This window comes from Mesoplodon mirus (assembly GCF_964341445.2).
Source record: "Mesoplodon mirus genome assembly, chromosome: 2".
In the NCBI taxonomy this organism is placed as follows: domain Eukaryota; kingdom Metazoa; phylum Chordata; class Mammalia; order Artiodactyla; family Ziphiidae; genus Mesoplodon; species Mesoplodon mirus.
Genome location: NC_138977.1, coordinates 27,455,069 through 27,474,018, shown reverse-complemented (window position 1 = coordinate 27,474,018; position 18,950 = coordinate 27,455,069). Strand labels below are relative to the sequence as shown.

Below are 18,950 nucleotides of genomic sequence, written 5' to 3'. Positions count from 1 at the left end.
ACCTGGTATACACTCAATAACTATCTGATGAATGAATTTTCCCTGGGAACTTCTAGGATTAATATTCTGCACTTTTTAATCTTAGTATATTACTGACATTGTTAATAATGGATTTCCCTTATATCATAAATCTATGTCTGGCCTATAAAGGCAAAAAACACGTTTAGATTTAAGTAATATCCCTGGGCCTGAACATATAAACGCTGAATTGAGGTTCACTTTGGTCAACAGAGTTTGCTCTAGGGATGTGTTCAAAAGCTCTTGCTCAGGCCCCTGCCCTGCGTGCAGGAATCAGGTGGTTTGGCTGTGTCCCAAACTTTGAGGTGTGAAGGATGACCACTACTATTCTGTTAATCCATGGGTGTTAACCAGGTGTGGTTGCTGATATGCAGAGGAAGGGCTGATATACCCCTCCCCCATCCCCTCCCCCACCCCCACCCCCACCCCGTCCCCTGTAGACAGACACTTAGGTAGCTGGCCGTGGAGAACTTACTTTATTTCTCTGCTTCTCATTTAGATACCCAGCGTGCTCAGGGTTAGGTTCATAAAGCTGCATGAGGATATTCTTGAGCCAGTCTCTCATCCTTAGAGGGAACTGGGTCACTTCAAAGTCCGTACAAACAGGAATAGCTGTTCCAGGCAGAAAGTAAATTAATTTTAATTTTGGGAACTTACTCCGGTCCCAAGGAAAGTCCTCATAACAGGACGCTTGACAACTTCCGGTGACTGACAGCATCCTCACTGCTCCTCCGTCACAACGGTGGTCCTTAACCCTGGCGCCCTAACAGAATTGCCAGGAGTGTTTAAAAAACATACCAGATGCCAGCTTCCATTCAAAGAAATCCTGATTTGATTGACCTGGGGGAGGAGCCTGGGCATCAGGATGTTTTAAAAAGCTCCAGAAGTAATTGTGATGTGCAGCCAGGGCTGAGAACCACTACTCTAGAATCAGAGAGTTGGAATTCAGAAGTGGAGGTCACAAGAGCTCTTTGTTAGGAGAAAGGAGAAAAAGGCAGAAGCTAGCTTACACTGTGGAAATAATGTTAAATCTCAGTGGCTTAAGGGAACAAATATTTTTTTCAGGTTTATTGAAATATAACTGACATACCACACCGTAAGTTTAAGGTGTGCTGCATAATGACTTGACATACATATATTGTGTAATGATTACCACAGTGATCATTAGTTTAGTTAAACATTCATAACCTCATATAGTGACTTGAGTTTTTTATTTCCTTGTGGTGAGAACTTTCAGGATCTACTCTCTTAGCAACTTTCAAATATACCATATACAGCAGTGTTGGCTACTATGTTGTACATCACATCAAACGTTTATTTCTTCATCCTGCTACATGTCCCCTATAAGTTGGCAGGAGAGCTCTGCTCGTCTGTCTCTCTGGGGCTCAGGATGCGGGAGACACCGCCATTCAGCATCATCTCAACACGAGGTGAAGAGGGTATGGAGAGCCGTACACCAGCTCTTAAATGCTCTGTCCAGAACTCCCATGGATGATTTTTGCTCAACTTTCACTGGACAAAGCAACTCATATGGCTGCATCTAACATCAAGGGGGCTGAGAAACTGAATCCTCTCCTGTGTCTGGAAAGACAGGAGAGGTTAGTAAGCACTGCTAATGTGGAGAATCACTTAGCAACCAGGAGGTCCAAACACAATTGAGAGTATCCTGGGGAAGGAAGACAATTTCAAAAAATTCTGGAAGACTATGCTGTCACTAAAACTTCTTGACAAAGGCTTAGCTTTTGGAAGAGGACAAGTAATTTAACAAAATTCCAATGATTCATCTCAGTTATTAAGTGGATAACATTAGCATAATGGTTCTGAACCCTGGCTGCACATTAGAATTGTCTCGGTTACTTTAAAAACAAGTGAAGGGCCTCCCTGGTGGCGCAGTGGTTGAGAGTCCGCCTGCCGATGCAGGGGATACGGGTTCGTGCCCCGGTCTGGGAGGATCCCATATGCCGCGGAGCGGCTGGGCCCGTGAGCCATGGCCGCTGAGCCTGCGCATCCGGAGCCTGTGCTCCGCAACGGGAGAGGCCACAACAGTGAGAGGCCCGCATACCGCAAAAAAAAAAAAAAAAAAAAAAAAAAAAAAAAAAAAAACAAGTGAAAAAACAATGCCAAGGTTCCAAGCCAGTCCAATTAAATCAGAATCTCTTACAGTTAAAGCCTACACATTATTCTTCTAATTTTTAAAAAAGTCTTCCCAGTTATTTTAATGTGCAGCCTGGATTCAGAACTACATTAACTTTTTGTTGTTGTCAACTGCATATATATGAGTACATATATATATGTATATAATTCAGATTCACCCAAAACACTTTCAGCAGTGGTGGTTAGACTCTTACATTTGCAGGCTCCAAAGTAATCCAGCTGTAGTTGGTGCCCCTTTTTGGTCCCCTCCAATCTGCACTTAGTAGCAAAGAGATGGCAGGAGCTGGCATAGGTCTGATTGTCAGTGCCACAAGCCTAAGAAAGACAAGTATGAGAGAAACCTCAAGCTTGGGAATGTCCATTGGGAAAACACTCTGTTCCTTAAAGTCTGTCTAATGAACTGCTGTTTCTATTGACTGTTGTTTAAATATTAGATGATAACCTGGGCATTTACTTTTTTCTTTAACAAAAGATTTCAACTGCAAATTACTTTCATTCAAATCACTAACTGTTTGATGTCCCTTAAAGACCATTTTGTAGAATCCTTACTTGGTCAAGGAGTTTTGTAGGAGGACAAGTCACTGGATCTTGGCAAACACAGTGGGGTTTTCCCTGTTGATCAGCCTTGCAGACGTGTCCTCTTTTACACTGGAAGCTCATGCAAGAATCTAACAGAAAAGTTTGGACAGGAAACATGGACAAAGCTAAACTGAGTACGTAAACTCAAATTCATCCAGACAGTTCCATTTGCATGAATAAGAGAAAATTTGGGAAAACATTAGAAGCCTTTTTAATGGATGTGTTAATTCTAAGGTGGGACCCTCTGTCTCCAGACTATTTTGCATAATAGTCTAGATTTCTTTGCAGTTTGGATTGGGGATTTAAAAAGAACAAACAACTTTTCTTGACCTGCCGGCAATGGTCATAGCCTGACATCTACAGAGCAGTGCTGTGCAAGTTGGTCAAAAGTTAAATAAGCCACGAGAATTTTATGGTTGAAATTCAAAATTTTGTGATTGGGGTATGTGATTAAGAACTAGGTCTTTACTAAATATGGGATCTCAATTCTAATTTATGGGTTTGAGTATAAATAAGGTAGAATCAATTCTTCTTCTTCGAAGCGAAAGGACTTAGAGAAAAAGAATTCTAGCTTTTGCAGTAACATTGCAACCAGATTTCCAGTTTGTAAACACAGTTACCATAGTTGTAGATCAAATGTGCACATGAGAATTCAACAATTTATGGGAGCATTTCCTTGGGGAGGAGTGGGGAGAGGAAAAATTCTGTGCAGTAGTCACAAATGAAGGCGTGGGGATAGCCCAACATAGCCCATTCTGTCTCTCTCCTCACATAGTCACAGACCGCTTGCTTAGCCCGTACTCACCGACATTGTGCACCCTTGTGTTGCCTTCAGTTGAACTGTCATCTTCATTCGGTGAGCTTTCTGCTTTCTTGGCCTTTATAATAACAAGAGCAGAAGTTGAAGTCTATTTTAGGGAAAGCGTTTACATAATTTATATTTCCACTGTGCGTACCTTCACAGATCTTTTCACACTCCAATCGTTTCAGATCTCAGAAGGAGAAGACACCAGCCGCAACCGTGGAAATAGACAGTAACCCTCTGAGAACAGGAGCCATTTCTATCTTTATGAACTGGGTTTAGTGCTATATCTCTGGGGATTACCCAATAAACATTGGAACTAACATCAGAAGCGAAGTTGGAACCTCCCCTTTGGTTTGGGAAAACAGTAGAAATGCAGTATTACCATGTGATTCTATAGTTAAGACATGATTACATTAGGAATCTCTGTGACCCTATTGGGAAATGTTTCTTACCAGGTTTCTAAAATGTAAGAAAACTCCTGCCTTAGAATGGCAGCAGAGTTCTCAGGAATCAAAGTTAGTATTCACCTTGCCCCCCAAAGCCTGTGGTAGGGGCTCCTGGTGGGTGGCTGCCAGAGTTTGGCATGAAAGCTCCAAATGATTAAACAACCAAAGAACAAGATGTTTCTTCCCTTCCCTCACCCTGCTGTCATTTCCTGATTATCATTTTGGTGCGTGTTTGCTTCATAAAGCTGTAGCTGAAGTCTTTGTTCTTTGCCTTTATAGCTAAATCAATAAACATTGCTGGATCTCTTACGTTATTACATTAGAGGCATTTTGCTAGACATTGGTGATCAACTTGACTGTGGCCTGGCACCTGCTATCAGGGCATGAGAACAGCAGTTGTCATACCTCCCATCCCTCTTATCTATCAGAATTTACCACTCTAGTCCATGCCAGGGACGTTCAACTGCCAGTATCTGCCTCTCTGTGCCTGGAAAACCACGGCACTCTCTATGGCCTGCTCAAGGACAGACTGGAAGTGCTGGGGAATTCACACCTCTCCTAGTAATCCTCAGCTAATATAAAAGCCATAGCTCCCTCACTCTCCAAAGGGGCTAATTCAGAGGCATGTGCTTTACATGGCTTTAATTATGTACCGTTGATTAGCTTCCTTTGTTCCCTGAACTTCTCAAACAAACTGCACTAACATCCAGGATATGTTTCTAGGGGAACCCAAATGAAATAGGCATTTTCAGACTAATGATGGAGATGTAGAGAAAAATAAATAATTATAATATATTTTAGTAATGTACTAAGAGATGCGCACAAGGGATTGCAAGAGCACAGAGAAAGGTCATGCCCATTTTTGGAAAAGCTAACCACTTTATCGGACAAGCACCATTGTAAATAATCTCACCCCTCGGTTTTCTACAGGTTCTCTGGTATCTACATTCTCATTCTCACGTGCTTTTTCTCTTTGCTCCTCGTATTTAATGTGATGGTAATTGGACTGAGCTCTTTCATTTTCCAGGAAAGACTCGCTTGGGTTGAAGTCCTCCTCACTTGCACTGTGCCTGGGGCCATCATCGCCGTCATCATCAGCCCCATGATTTCTGGGCATGATGTTACTGTCATCCGTAGGCTCCACCAGCAAAGGCTCAGAAAGAGTCTTTTTGTCCATCTCCTCATGGTTGCTGATAACTTCAAGGCCAGGCTGTCCTTCTTGGCTCTGCCATTCTTTATCTTGGTTGGGCTTACTGATTTTTGATGCAGTTTCCTCTTCCATTTCTGCATTGGAGTTTTCCTCTTCTTGTTCTTGGCCACCCTGTTCCAATTCATCTTTCTGCATCTTGCTTACTTGAGTTGGTTGATAGGACTCTTCCAAAATATCATCGGACTGTGTACTGTCTTCTTCCTGATTGCTGGTAGAATGCTCCTCGGGAACTTCTCTCTCCCCTTCTTGGTTATCACTGTGGGTACCAATTTTACCTGGCTCTTTTTCCCCTTCCTCTTCTCCATTTGGGATATTTGGATCCTGCTCTTGGTTTCCTGGAACACCTAGGTCTTGGCTATGTTTGCTGCTGCTGTTCAACTGAGGATGTGAGTCATTTATAGGTTGTTCTTGGATTTCCTCTGTCTCTGTGATGCTTTCTTGTTGATTCGAATCTACAATGGAACTAACATCATGACCAAGGAATCTCTCGGGGAGTTTTTCCTTTGGAGGCTCACTCATATCTTCTTTTAGGTCCAATGTACCTTCAGTTGGTGTAGACTCCAAATTCTCAATTAAGTCACTTTCACTTTTCTCTTGATCCTGTAATCCCAGGTTTGGGCTGTAACTCTGGTCCTGATCTACTGACTGGTCATGGTTTTCCTCCTCTGACGTTAGTACTGAAGATTTTTCAGGCTAAAAAGAAAAAAGTTTATCCTTGAAACAAATGATAATGTCATATCTACATCATATTTACAATTCATAAGCCAACACTGAATATTTCTTAATTCTTTTTCTTCACATAATGTCTTATAAACTTATTTTTTATGTTCTTCACATTCGATAGCTACAAGTTTAACCTGAACTTGAATTTTGTGAAATAAAACAATTATGTAGCACTTCAGCCCAAGAAGTAAAACTCATTAATCCTCACAATTCTGTTAGAGATTGGAGGCAGTTGATGTGATCATCATCTTAAAAAAATTAAACTTAGAGTGAATAAGGTAGTCTCTTTGACCACACTTTAGAATTGAGACCTTGGGAGACAAAAGTCTGTACTAGTATAACGATGTTACTTTTACCTTATGAGTGGGATGGTCTTCTATGGATACTTCAGTTTCCTTTTCATTTTCTGCATCTTCAGCCCTTACAATGGGGATTGCAGTGTGCTCAGATGTTACCAATATTTCAGCCTGTTGGAAGGAACTCAAGGAATCAGCAGTTGGGTTGGAATGATCAGATAGGAACCTTGCTTGTGTCTGAAAAAATTAAAAACTGGTTTGTTATTCATGCCTAAATGTTAATGTTTAAAATTTCTAGCTACTTTTTTCTTGACATCATTGTTAGTAGTAATATATTTCATTTAAAACATCAGTTAAAAGATATTCTCTAGAATTTTTAAAGATACAAACAAATAGTTAGAATATAATCTTAAGTGAAAACAAAATCCCAATCATGATTAAGAAAAAGTTATATATGCAGAGAATGGGGGAAGATAGGGCCAAAATGATTTCAATAATAGCAACCTTTGATTTTTGGAATTATTTTCTGTGTTTTTCAAACTTTTACAAAGCAGTTGTACTTTATAATTTTGAAAAATGTTGTTCAGCATAAAGTTGAAATCAAATTAACCATAGGCTATAGCACTGTGCATTTTCTTAAATTAACTTTTAACTACTCACTGATAATTAGCAGAAAAAGTTATAAACCCTTTATTCAATATTTGTGTACTTTCATAACTCTATCAGTCATATTCATCAGGAAATCATGTAATAAAAAAAATTTAATCTTGAACTAATTGAAAAACTGTATGAAACAGGACACCAAGTTTAGTAGGGCTGAACAGCTATGGAGTATTATTTCCTTTATAGGAATAGCTCTATTTCTAGCAAGACTGGAGGCATAGATGAAGAGCTGGGTGGTGATACATGATGGAGAATTTGAACAACTGGACGTAGAGATAAGAGACCTTTCTTCAAGTCTTGACTCTACTATTTACTATGTGTGGTGGTTTGACAAATTGTTCATCTGTACTCTCTCATCTCTCAAGGTGAAGTGAGCAGAAATATCAAGATAAGTCTATGTATACAAGACATTTTGTGAATTTTAAGGGGTAACTCAAGTGAAAAATTACTATAGCTAGTAGTAATATCACACAGTGGTAATAATATGAACTGTCTGATATCTTAGGCAGGTATTCATCACAGATCTTTATTAGAGAGATACTGTGAACACTCGTGTCAGACAGGTCCAGGTATAAGTATAAAACTAAGATTTTATTTGAATTGACTTGTCTTTATTCCATTACCAGGTCCTGTAGTGCTGATTATATAATGTAAAGAAAGTCATGGAGTACAGGATTTTGTTTATTGATTTATTGATTGATTTAATTTTAAAGTGAAATATAAATTACTTTTTTAAAGTTTTTATTTCATATTGGAGTATAGTTGATTAACAATGTTGTGTTAGTTTCAGGTGTACAGCAAAGTGATTCAGTTATACATATACATGTATCTATTCTTTTTCAAATTCTTTTCCCATTTAGGTTGCTATATAATATTGAGCAGAGTTTCCTGTGCTATACAGTAGGTCCTTGTTGGTTATCTATTTTATTCTATTATTTATTTAGTTAGTTTTTGGCCACACCCCACAGCATGTGGGATCTTATTTCCCTGACCAGGGATCAAACCCACGCCTTCTGCATTGGAAGGCAGAGTCTTAACCACTGGACTGCTGGGGAAGTCCTGTATTGTTTTATTAATTTTTATTGGAGTATAGTTGCTTTACAATGTTGTGTTAGTTTCTGCTGTGCAGCAAATTGAATCAGTTATACGTATACATATATCCACTCTTTTTAAGATTTCCTTCCCATTTAGGTCATCACAGAGCACTGAGTAGAGTTCCCTGTGCTATACAGTGGGTTCTCATTAGTTACCTATTTAATACATAGTAGTGTATATATGTCAGTCCCAATCTCCCAATTCATCCCTCCACAACCAGGATTTTTTTTAGATGTGGTTTCTTCTCTTGCTTCTTATTACCTTTTCAACTAAAAGGAATAATCATATTTGAAAAAATTTCCAGAGAAGCCATTTTTAAGAGGAGCATGGAGAAAGAACGGTGGCCAGGTTGGCAAGTTGCCGGCAGGGACCGGATGGAGGACAATAGTGGAGGAGACTTTAGGCTTATTAATGGAGAACTGCTCCCCGTCTCTGCACCCTTCCTCCTCCACTCCCCCTCAGCAAGCTGGAAGAAATGCAACAGCTTATCTTTCAGAAATTTTCAGAAAGTGAAATTCTGTTTCATCATTCTCTCCACATGTATGTTTGTAACAACATACCCTCTAGAAATCTGTGTGGTTTCTCCGAACCATACAGAACCCACTTATTTCTGGAGAATTCAGGCAGGCAGAGAAAATGATACAAGATTTTTAACAGGTACATCCTTTGAGAAGATACTTAGTTTTTTAACACGGGACTGAGTCTGTATGAAAAAAAAATTTCCTAAGAGGGAAACATCTGGAACATGTCTATATGCAGGCGTGTCATTCAAACATTTGGTTCAAAGACCCTTTTGATGCTTGTTTACATAGTGACAACAGCTGCAAGGGCAAACCGCATTTTCAGGAGAAAACAATGGTTCTGTGGGAACTTCTCTCTGTGCTGAACATATTAAGTATTCCACTCCTGTAATTTCAGAGGAGAATGTATAATTACAGCTGGAGTAGCTCCTCACTACTTAAGCATGATTCTTAGCAGTGCTCATAAATTCCTTTTTCTAAGAACTACTTGGTCTGGGTGGCATGGTATCTATCCTTGTTGACACATCTGTCAACCAGAAGCTATCCAAAAAGCAGGGACAGGGACTTCCCTTGTGGCCCAGTGGTAAAGAATTTGCCTTACAATGCAGAGGATGCATGTTCGATTCCCGCTCAGGGAACTAAGACCCCACATGCTGCGGGGCAACTAAGCCCGCGTGTAGCAACTACTGAGCTCACACGCCTCAACTAGAGCCCGTGTGCTGCAAACTACAGAGCCCATGATCTCTGGAACTGGCATGCCACAACTGCAGAGCCCACGCCACAACTAGACAGAGGACTGCGTACCACAACGAAGAGCCCACGTGCCACAACTAAGACCTGATGCAGCCAAAAATAAAATAAATAAATAAATCTTAAAAAAAAAAAGAATGGAGTATGTCAGTGGGGAAAAGCAGAACCTTTCACTAGCCAATGAACAATTTTGTCTTGCACGCCTCACCTAGAGCCCATGTGCCGCAAACTACAGAGCCCACGTGTCCTGGAGCTTGCACACCACAACTAGAGAAGAGAAAACCTGCACGCCACAACTAGATAGAAACCCGTGCACCACAAAGAAAGATCCCGCGTGCTGCAACTGAGACCCGACGCAGTCAAAAATAAATAAAATATATAAATAAATAATAAATAAATCTTTAAACAACAACAACAACAAAGGCAAGGACAGAATCTTAGACGTAGTAGAGAGGGAAGGAGAGAAGGGACAAGAGATAAATTGCTTTGTCTGTTTCAAGGAGGTTGATTCATCCATTTGGTGAAAAGGAAAAAATGGCACAAATCCTTTAGTCTGATTAAGGATGGTATGGATCCTTTGGGAGATATCCAAATGATCATCCAAGCTACGGTCCCATTAAATAAACAAAGACAACTTTCAGGTATTTTGAGGCTGCTGACATGGTCTCAGATGATCTGATTTGTGTGTGGCTGATTTACTGCAGTGTGAATGGTGGGGCTAGTATATCTGGCTGTGAAGAAAAGAAAGTTCTAGTCCTGTCTGCTTTCAGCATGTTTGCTTGGACGTACCCCCAAGTGTGAGTTAGGAGCTGATTTATGGTTACCGTATCATTTCCTGTCCCTAACCTATTGGGTCCTGCTTTCATTATAGACTCAGAATTTCTCAGCCAGTATGTATTGATCTTGAAGAAACTGCTGCTGGCGAGTGTGGGTATTTGCTCCAAGATTTCTCATACTAATTTCTTAGATTTCTCATATTAGCCTGGTGAACTTCCTTAGGAGAAGTTATTTCTTCCTGTTCTCTTTGGTATTTGGTCATATTCCCTGGCTAATAGACTGTTAGTCAACACTTTCAGCTGCGTACTTGTATCTGGTAGAAGCTGTTAGCTCTTAAAGAAATATTTTTTTTGTCGACCTTTTTTTTTGTTGTGTCTCGTGGCTTGCGGCATTTTAGTTCCCCAACCAGAAATCAAACCCAGGCCCCTTGCGGTGGAAGCATGGATTCCTAACCACTGGACCACCAGGGAATTCCCAAGAAATATATTTTTTTAAAGTACCTTATTTCCTTTTTACTAGTCATTCATTCCTTGCTTGGGAAAAAAAATAATTTGATTAAAATAAAAATGAACTTATCTACAAAACAGAAATAGAGTTACAGATGTAGAAAACAAACTTATGGTTACCAGGGGGGTAAGGTGGGGAAGGGATAAATTGGGAGATTGGCACTGACATATACACACTACTATATATAAAATAGATAACGAATAAGGACCTACTGTACAGCACAGGGAACTCTACTCGGTACTCTGTAATGGCCTATATGGGAAAAGAATCAAAAAAAGAGTGGACATGTGTATATGTATAACTGATTCACTTTGCTGTACACCTGAAACTAGCACATTATAAGTCAACTATACTCCAATAAACATAAAAAAATTAAAAAAGAGAACTTCAAACCATTCTATAAGAACATTTTATTTATTTATTTGTTTGTTTATTTATTTATTTATTTAGGGAGGGTGGTCCCTGATTTGTTTATTTCTTAAAAATTTAGGGCTATATAAAATCAAAAACACCTCACAAGTTATATGACTAACATGCTACTAAGTAAATAGCGCAAGCTGAAGAACATTTTCTTTTAAATGGAGGATTTCTAAATTGAATGTCAGGAAGGAGAGATGTAACAATAGAAGAAAGGATATTTACCGGGATTGCAACTGCAGTTCCCAAAATGAATAGGAAAAAGATCACAGACTTCATTTTTCTAGACCTGTAAACCAAGAAGATAATTAGCAGTAGTGGGTAAAAGTTTCCTTGTAAAAGATTAAAAGATACTCTGCTTAGCTAATATTGAGCTTGATACTGTCCTTTGAATTTAAAGGTAGTTGCTGTCCTTGTGGACTAACATGTCTGAAAAGACCGACTGATGACAGTTTTTACCCAATCATGTCCCTCTGAGAATGACTCCTTGATTTTTGGGCCCAGCTGTGTTTGGCAGAACCTGTCTTTGTTTTGTTTTGTTTTGATTAATTTATTTATTTTCTTTTATTTTTGGCTGCGTTGGGTCTTCATTGCTGTGTGCGAGCTTTCTCTAGATGCAGCAAGCGGGGGCTACTCTTTGTTGTGGTGTACGGGCTTCTCATTGCGGTGGCTTCTCTTGTTGCGGAGCACGGGCTCTAGATTGCAGGCTTCAGTAGTTGTGGCACGTGGGCTCAGTAGTTGTGGCACGTGGGCTCAGTAGTTGTGGCACATGGGCTTAGCTTCTCCGCGGCACGTGGGATCTTCCTGGACCAGGGATCGAACCCGTGTCCCCTGCGTTGGCAGGCAGATTTTTAACCACTGCGCCATCAGGGAAGCCCACCTAGCTTTGTTGATGACTGTGCTTTCTTGGATAAAGGCTTTATGCAGATCTTGGTTCTGAAGATTTGTGAGTGTTCACAGCGCATGCAAAAGTCACAGAGTGAAGTAATATAGTGGGTCAGGTTTGGATTAAACAAACTGCTTCTTTGGTGTTGGAGAAACTCATACATTCAATAGAGATTTTTAGAAATGAGACATTGCACTGCCCTACAGGGGCCATCCACGTTCACTAATTTAGAGGTCGCACACTGGGAATCTGTGAGCTGGTGGTGGCTGGCAGATGGGTTGGGTTTGGCAGGCACTGTCTGTTTTAAACTAGCATTCTAAAATCTGGAGCTTTCATGTGAAAATTCAGATTTGTAGTTTCTCTTGAACCATTGGGCCTCTTAGCACCAATATGTCTTTATGGCAACCGCTGGCTGGATCTGAGTTGAGACTATCATCTATAAACGATGCTGGCAGTTGTACCTGGTCTGTCTCATTTTTGTTATTTGCCATGCGTTTGAGTTTAATTAGCTCCAAATGAACTTATTTAGTTTAGAGATGAAACAAGTGAGGCTCAGAGAAGCTAAGTAAATTGGCCTCCACATGAACTCTTAAAATAGTGGGCTGTCTACATTTTCTTGCAGAGTATCCCTAAGCCTGGTAGTCTGAAATCTGACTGGGATTAGGGGTACACTTTTTATTCTTTAACAGAGATTCTCTGGATCTCCCAGAACTAGAATATATGACTTTTTAAATGATTTTTTAGTCATAGCTTTATATATAAATACATCCATAGAGCTTTAAATATTACTTTGATGTTTATAAAGAAAGTGAGGAATTTCTTCTGCTAGTTATACAATATTTTTAAATAAATGTTTAAGTGGGTATTTAAAAATATCTTAATATTTAATATTATTCAACTAATTTAATACTGTAACAGCTATCACTTCACACACACACACAACACATGCAGGCACACATGCACGCAGTACTCTTCTTCTCCTCCTTCCCCTCCCCCTCTTCCTAAAATAATTGTATCACAATTCTTATTTAAATCACTATTTAACATTATGACAAGGTAAATATTCTTCACAGCTGAGCCAAGTAGCAGTTTCTTGTGTTGAATAATACTTACATTTCTTTTCTTGAACAATATTTTGTTTTTGTCTGGACCTAGAAATTGTCTCCCTTTTCAAAGTACTTTCCCATGTACCCATCACTTATTCTTCCCAAATTTTCCAAGGTAGGTGAGGCTATTAAAATAAATTATAATCTAGAATGTAACATTCATTCACTCTTTTCACCAGTATTTATTAGGTTTATGGAACTCTAGTCATTTATATTTTAGATCAGCATATTATTACTAGTCTACTGTTTTGGAAAACTGTTAAAATAGTATAGTTTCAGGCAGTGTCTCTTTATCTTGGCACTATTAACATCTTGGGCTGCATAATTTTCAGTTGTGAGGGCCGTCCTGTGCATCGTAGGATGTTTAGCAGCATCCCTAACTTCTACCCATTGTATGTCAGTAGCAAGTCCCTCAATCCCCACCAGTTATGACAACCAAAAATGTCTTTAGACATTGCCAAGTGACCCTGGAGGGCAAATTCACCTGATTTAGAATTACTGTCTTAGTAGAAGGAACATGGTGCTTTGGGATTAGAAACACATGTATTTGAACTTGAACCCACACTTGCCATCCATGTAAACTTTGGAAAACTACTTAACCCTCTGAACCTCAGATTCCCCATCTGAAAATGGGGATAACATCTGTGATGGTTAATTTTATGCGACAACTTGACTGGCCTGTGGGATGCCCAGGTATCTGGTTAAACATTATTTCTAAATGTGTCTGTGAAGGTGTTTCCAGAAGAGGTTAACATTTGAATCAGTAGACTGCATAAAGCTGATTGCCCTTCCAGTGTGGGTGGGCTTCATCAGATCTGTTGAGGGCCAACAAAAAGTTGGAATAAGGGAGAATTTGCTCTCCCAGCCTCAGTGTTTGAGCAGGAACATTGGTCTTCTCCTGCCCTTGGTCTGGAACATATACCATCAGTGTTCCTGGTGCTCAGGCCTTCAGACTAGAACTGCAGAGTTACATGAGATCACCATGTTTACTGGGTCTCCAGCTTGCAGAAGCCAAATCATGGAACCGTATCAGTGTATATAGTTGAATGAGCCAATTTCTTATAATCAATCTCTCTCTATATATAAACATAAACATAAACACATATCTATTCCCTGCCACCCTGGAGAACCCTAATACAACATCTAATTCCGTTTTGTGAAGATTAGAAGAAATAGTATTTGTAAAAATGCCTGATACCTAGGAGATGCTCAATACATCTTTCTTCTTTCTTTTTTCATTTTCTATAAAAGTCAAATTGCGATTCTTAGATAAACAACTTAAAGCCTCAGAAAATAATAGAATTTAATTTTTGCTGTGAGGTCAGAATAATTTTCCAGTGGACATTTAGAGTCTCTTTTGCCCACACATTTACCAAAGCTCCCTTTAACTCGAGGAGTCTTTCCTACATTCATCAAAAATAACAATGGAATTAGGCTAAGGCACCGTTACCACATTTCTTATAAATGGTAGCAACATAAAGAGGAAGCAAAAATCAGCAAAAGCATTGCGGGTTTTAAAACTCATTTCCTTCAGATTTTAGTTTTTATAGAACCATGTATAGCTAATTCAACTTGAGAAAATATTTCCCTTTGATTTGATCATAGGATCTCACAAATGCCCTTCACTTTCTTAAATCTAATGCAGCTGAAGGAGTCAAAAAGAAACATGTGCCCAGTTGGCCAGAGCTTGCATCACTCATCTACTCTTTTATTCATTTATTGAGCACTTACTGGACACTGCCTAAGCACAGGGCCACCTGTTTCCTGTCTGAAGAGTTACAAATGAGGAAGTCAAGTAAATCAGTGATTTAGTATCATGTGATGAGTGTGTACATAATGCTGTGGAAATACAGATAAGAAGCATTTACAGTTAGGTAGTTAATATTGCTAACATTTACTGAGTCCTAAGGGCTTAAGTTACAGGCACTGTTCTGAGGGTTTTGCACATAGTAACTCTTTGAATCTTCCCAACAGTTCTACAAGGTAAGCACTTTATTTTCATCATTTTATTAGTAAAGAAACTAAGGTTAAGTAACGTGTTCAAGGTTACTCAGTTAAGTGGCAGAACGGACATTAGAGACCTAGCTGTTTGGTTTTATGTCCATGTTCTTAACTAGTACTCTATACTGCCACTGTATAGAAAAGACTTCCAGAGGAGGGAGTTCTTGACCTGAGATTTGAAAAACCACTCAGTACTAGTTAGCTGTGTGAAAGATGGGCAATCTAGAGCGTAGAAGCAGCATGGGGGAAGGTCCAGAGTCCTAAGACAGCATATGTTTGAGTTGCTAGGGTGTTAGTGGGTGAAGCAGAGGGAGATAAGGCTCAAAACAAGGCAAGTCTTTGTGAATTAAACTAGGAATTTTAAGTTCCAGTTGAAAAGCTATGGGGCTTCAATGACTGTAAGTGGGGGAATGATATAATCAGATCTGAGTGTTAGAAAGGGTCCTTGGGACAGCGATGTGGGGGACAGATGAGTAGAAAGACTTACTAGAAGGAAATTGCAATATCAAGATGACAGGTGGTCAGAGCCTTAAATTTTGCCTCTGGTCTTGAGAATGGGAAAGAGAGGGATAGATCCAGCTTGTACTGGTTCATGAGAGCCAGTTGTTAAATTTCCAGGAATTTTGTGAGCTGGCTATGAAACAAAGCCATCATTGAAAATTAAAGTATATACACTTAAAATTTAGTTATATTAAAAACAAAAGAAATAAATACTCAAAACTCATCATTTTATACTTATTTTACTACTTTTAGTGCTACTACTCTCTTGAGGTTATTTATGCCTGTTGTATCTGTAGGTGGAAATACTATATAATGTGTGGTAATGCACTTCTCTTCCCAATTCTATTCAGTGATGTCACATTAGTAGCTGGAAATCAACCATGGTGGGAGGATTACACCATGGAAATCATCAAATGCTACTAATTCCCCCATCCCCTGCAAAAGCTGGTAGATAAACATTTGCCAGTATACCACTGGATAGTTATGAGAAATATTTAAAGCCGGAACAGATAAGACTCAATGTCAAATTGTATACTGTGGGAAGAAGCGAAGGAAGAGTCTTGGACTATCACATTTCTAATTTGGGCAACTGGGTAAAGGGTGGTGGTAATACAAATATAAGAGATTATAAGAGTTTTAGAAGAAAGATGATGATTCATTTTGGACTTGTTGGATTTGAGTAGAGATATACTTAAATGAAGGGTCTGGAGGTAAGCATAGAGTTTGGGGCTAAAGGTATAGTTTGGGTGTTTTTCGCATGAAAAGCTCTACAGTGAGTAGAACAGAGGGTAGGAGCCAGAACCCTGGTGAGTGAAGACCATTAGGTGCCATTAGAGGATGGGAAGAACTAAACATACAAAGGATGAGAGAAAGGAGAGTCACGTAAGAAAAAGAAAACATTAAATGTTACAGAGAGGTCAAAGTAAACAAGTCTGGGATTCTCCACTGCATTTGGAAATGCAGAGGTTACTAGAGAGTTGAGGGAGTGTAGTTTTCATGCAACAATGTTGGTAGAGGCCAGTCCCCAGTGACTGGGGAGTAGATAGACAGTAATGGAGTGAAGACAGTGAGTGTAGACCACTCTTAAGATGGCTGGCCATGAAAGGAAAGAGAGTAAGATGGAGATGGTAGCTAAAGGGGAAATGCAGTCACAGGAAACTTTTAATTGTATTCAGATGTGGTCGTCTAAGTCTTTTCTATGCTGAGGGGGAAACATAAGTAATGAATGAGAAGATAGACAGGAAGAGAGGAGATGTGGTAAACATGATGGCCTCCGGGGAACTGCACCTCCTGGGTTTCATACCCTGTGACTTTGCCCTTGACCTTGTGACTAGTTCTGGCCAAAGGGACATTAGCAAGTAGGATGCCAGCAGAGGCCTGGGAAGCCCTTGCAAAGTGGGATTTGTCCTCCTGTGGAAGCCATCTGCCATGCTATAAAAATGCTTGGACTAGAGGCTAGTCCAGACCACTGAATGATAAGCAGCCATGTGAAGAGAACCCTGGAGGATGAGAAACCACAAGTGATGGTTCAGCCCCAGTTAAACTCCCAGCTGGTTGGAGCCTCATGAGTGACTCCAGACAAAGTCAGCAGAAGAATGACCCAGTTGAACTCAGTACAGATTGCAGAATCATGTGCAAATAGGGGGACTGGTTTTAAGCCATTTAATTTGGGGCTGGATTGTTATGCAGTAATAGATAACTGAAATGGGGGAAAACAGAGAAGTTGCCTGAGTCATTGGGGAGGCAATATTGCACAGTGATTAAAGACATAGGCTCTGAAATGGGACTTCCTGGGCTCTAATACTTAATCTGCATAATCTTTTAAAAGATGACTGCTAGACTCCATTTTTTAAGTATGGCCTTTCTAGGGAAGCCCAGGATTTAGAATTTCAAATGCCTGCAGTTCTTCTACTGGCTGGCCCATATACCATCAAAACGAATATCCAGATGAAACATTTGACATGGCAGAAATAGGTCTTCCATTAAGAACTAAACACCCACGAATGTCAATTCTATTCTAACTCATGCGAATAGTTGCCTTGACACAGTTTCTAACATTTTTCATTTAATATGTATCAACAGTATGGTAAAGTAAAGATGCCTATCAATTCTTTGCTGTTCCTCCCATTGAGAGGTGAAGTTGAATTCTCCTCCCCTTGAATCCGGACTGGGCTTAGTGACTTACCTGACCGAACAATTGAGGGGGAATTGATCTTCTGGGACTTTGGAGGTTAGCTCATAAGAGGCCTTGGACTTTTGACCTTAATCTCTCAGAATACTTGTTTTGGGAGTTCCAAGCCAGTTTTTAAGAGACTGTCACACCACAGAAGACACTGTTCATGGTCCCTGCTGATCTCAGCTATCCACGTGTCCTTGCAAAGGCACAGTGTATGTGAGTGGAGCCACCTTGGACCCTCCAGAGTGGCTCACCTGCCAGCTCAGTACCTCTGAGTGACCTGCCCAAACTCCTAACGCACAAAATCTTGAGAAATTATGTAATAATTGTTGTTTAAAGTCCCAATTTGTATGCAGCAATGAAGAATTGGACTGAACATTAAATATCTTGAGTGAAATATTCATTAGAAGTAGAATAACTTATGTTCATCAAAGTATTATTTTATTGAAAAGTAGGTTCTTATCATTGACTGTTTAATATAGTAGCTAATGCAATGGCTTATATTTTTTGAGATTTTACTATGTGCCAGATACTATGGTAAGTACATCACCCATGCATCACCCATGTATTCCCACCTGTCACCTCACCTCCCCTTCATAGAGTATCCATCCTTCCAATGAGAGCTTGCTGCACATCCCCCTGTGCCACTGTGCCCAGTCTTGAGTGAGAAGCATGGAAGCCAAAGGAATTTCCAAAGAGGTGGCCTTGACATTCTCAAAGATCTCTCTCTTTCTAGCTCAGGAGAAATTAGTATATTCTGCCTATTCTATAATGTGTAATTGAGGGATTCCTTTAACTATATTTAGAGGATCCCCACAGGCTTATCTTAGGCAAGACTGTGCGATAGCCTTGTTCCCACACCTCTTCATCATCCTTTTCGGAGTTCCTCATCTTGCTGTGTCACCCACCACTCACTAATCTCACTGGGTCTCATTTCACAGCTTCATTCGGGATGGCCGCCTGGAGGCAGCATTCTGCTCCTCTCAGAAGGTCGCCACCTCTCCCTGCCCTGGGGTGTAGCGGAGGAATGACTCTGGCCACATTTAATTGTCTTTGCTCAAATCATACTCTGATATCTGTCCTTTAAGTTCCTCTTTCTCTGTGAATGCGGGGCTTTCTCATATTTACATCTATTTAATCCTCCCTGCTTTTTTGCATATTCTTTGGGGTATAGACTTTTGAGTATGGTCAGAGGTGGATGTGCCACAAAGCTAAGAAGCTTAAGTTTCAGGGCTCCTCTCTTTTACAGGCTCCTTACAAATCCCTACACCTCATTTTGATATTTTTATTTTATTTTTTTCACTGTTTTGAATTTGTCA

General features: G+C 39.9%; 1 protein-coding gene across 2 annotated transcripts in view; it reads right to left on the bottom strand.

Annotated features, from left to right (window-relative positions):
• The window catches only part of SPARCL1 (SPARC like 1), a 45,707-nt gene that overhangs the window by 12,910 nt on the left and 13,847 nt on the right, over positions 1-18,950 (bottom strand). Inside the window, exons 2-8 of one of the 2 annotated variants that reach the window (XM_082611641.1) lie at positions 11,187-11,250; positions 6,292-6,468; positions 4,916-5,905; positions 3,557-3,629; positions 2,722-2,840; positions 2,367-2,487; positions 494-630 (exon numbers count right to left, since the gene is read on the bottom strand). In XM_082611641.1, the coding sequence (XP_082467767.1) occupies positions 494-630; positions 2,367-2,487; positions 2,722-2,840; positions 3,557-3,629; positions 4,916-5,905; positions 6,292-6,468; positions 11,187-11,240 (1,671 nt within the window). In that variant the 5' untranslated portion in view covers positions 11,241-11,250. The remainder of the gene's footprint in view (positions 1-493; positions 631-2,366; positions 2,488-2,721; positions 2,841-3,556; positions 3,630-4,915; positions 5,906-6,291; positions 6,469-11,186; positions 11,251-18,950) is intronic. The other variant, XM_082611642.1, reaches the window with a different exon arrangement.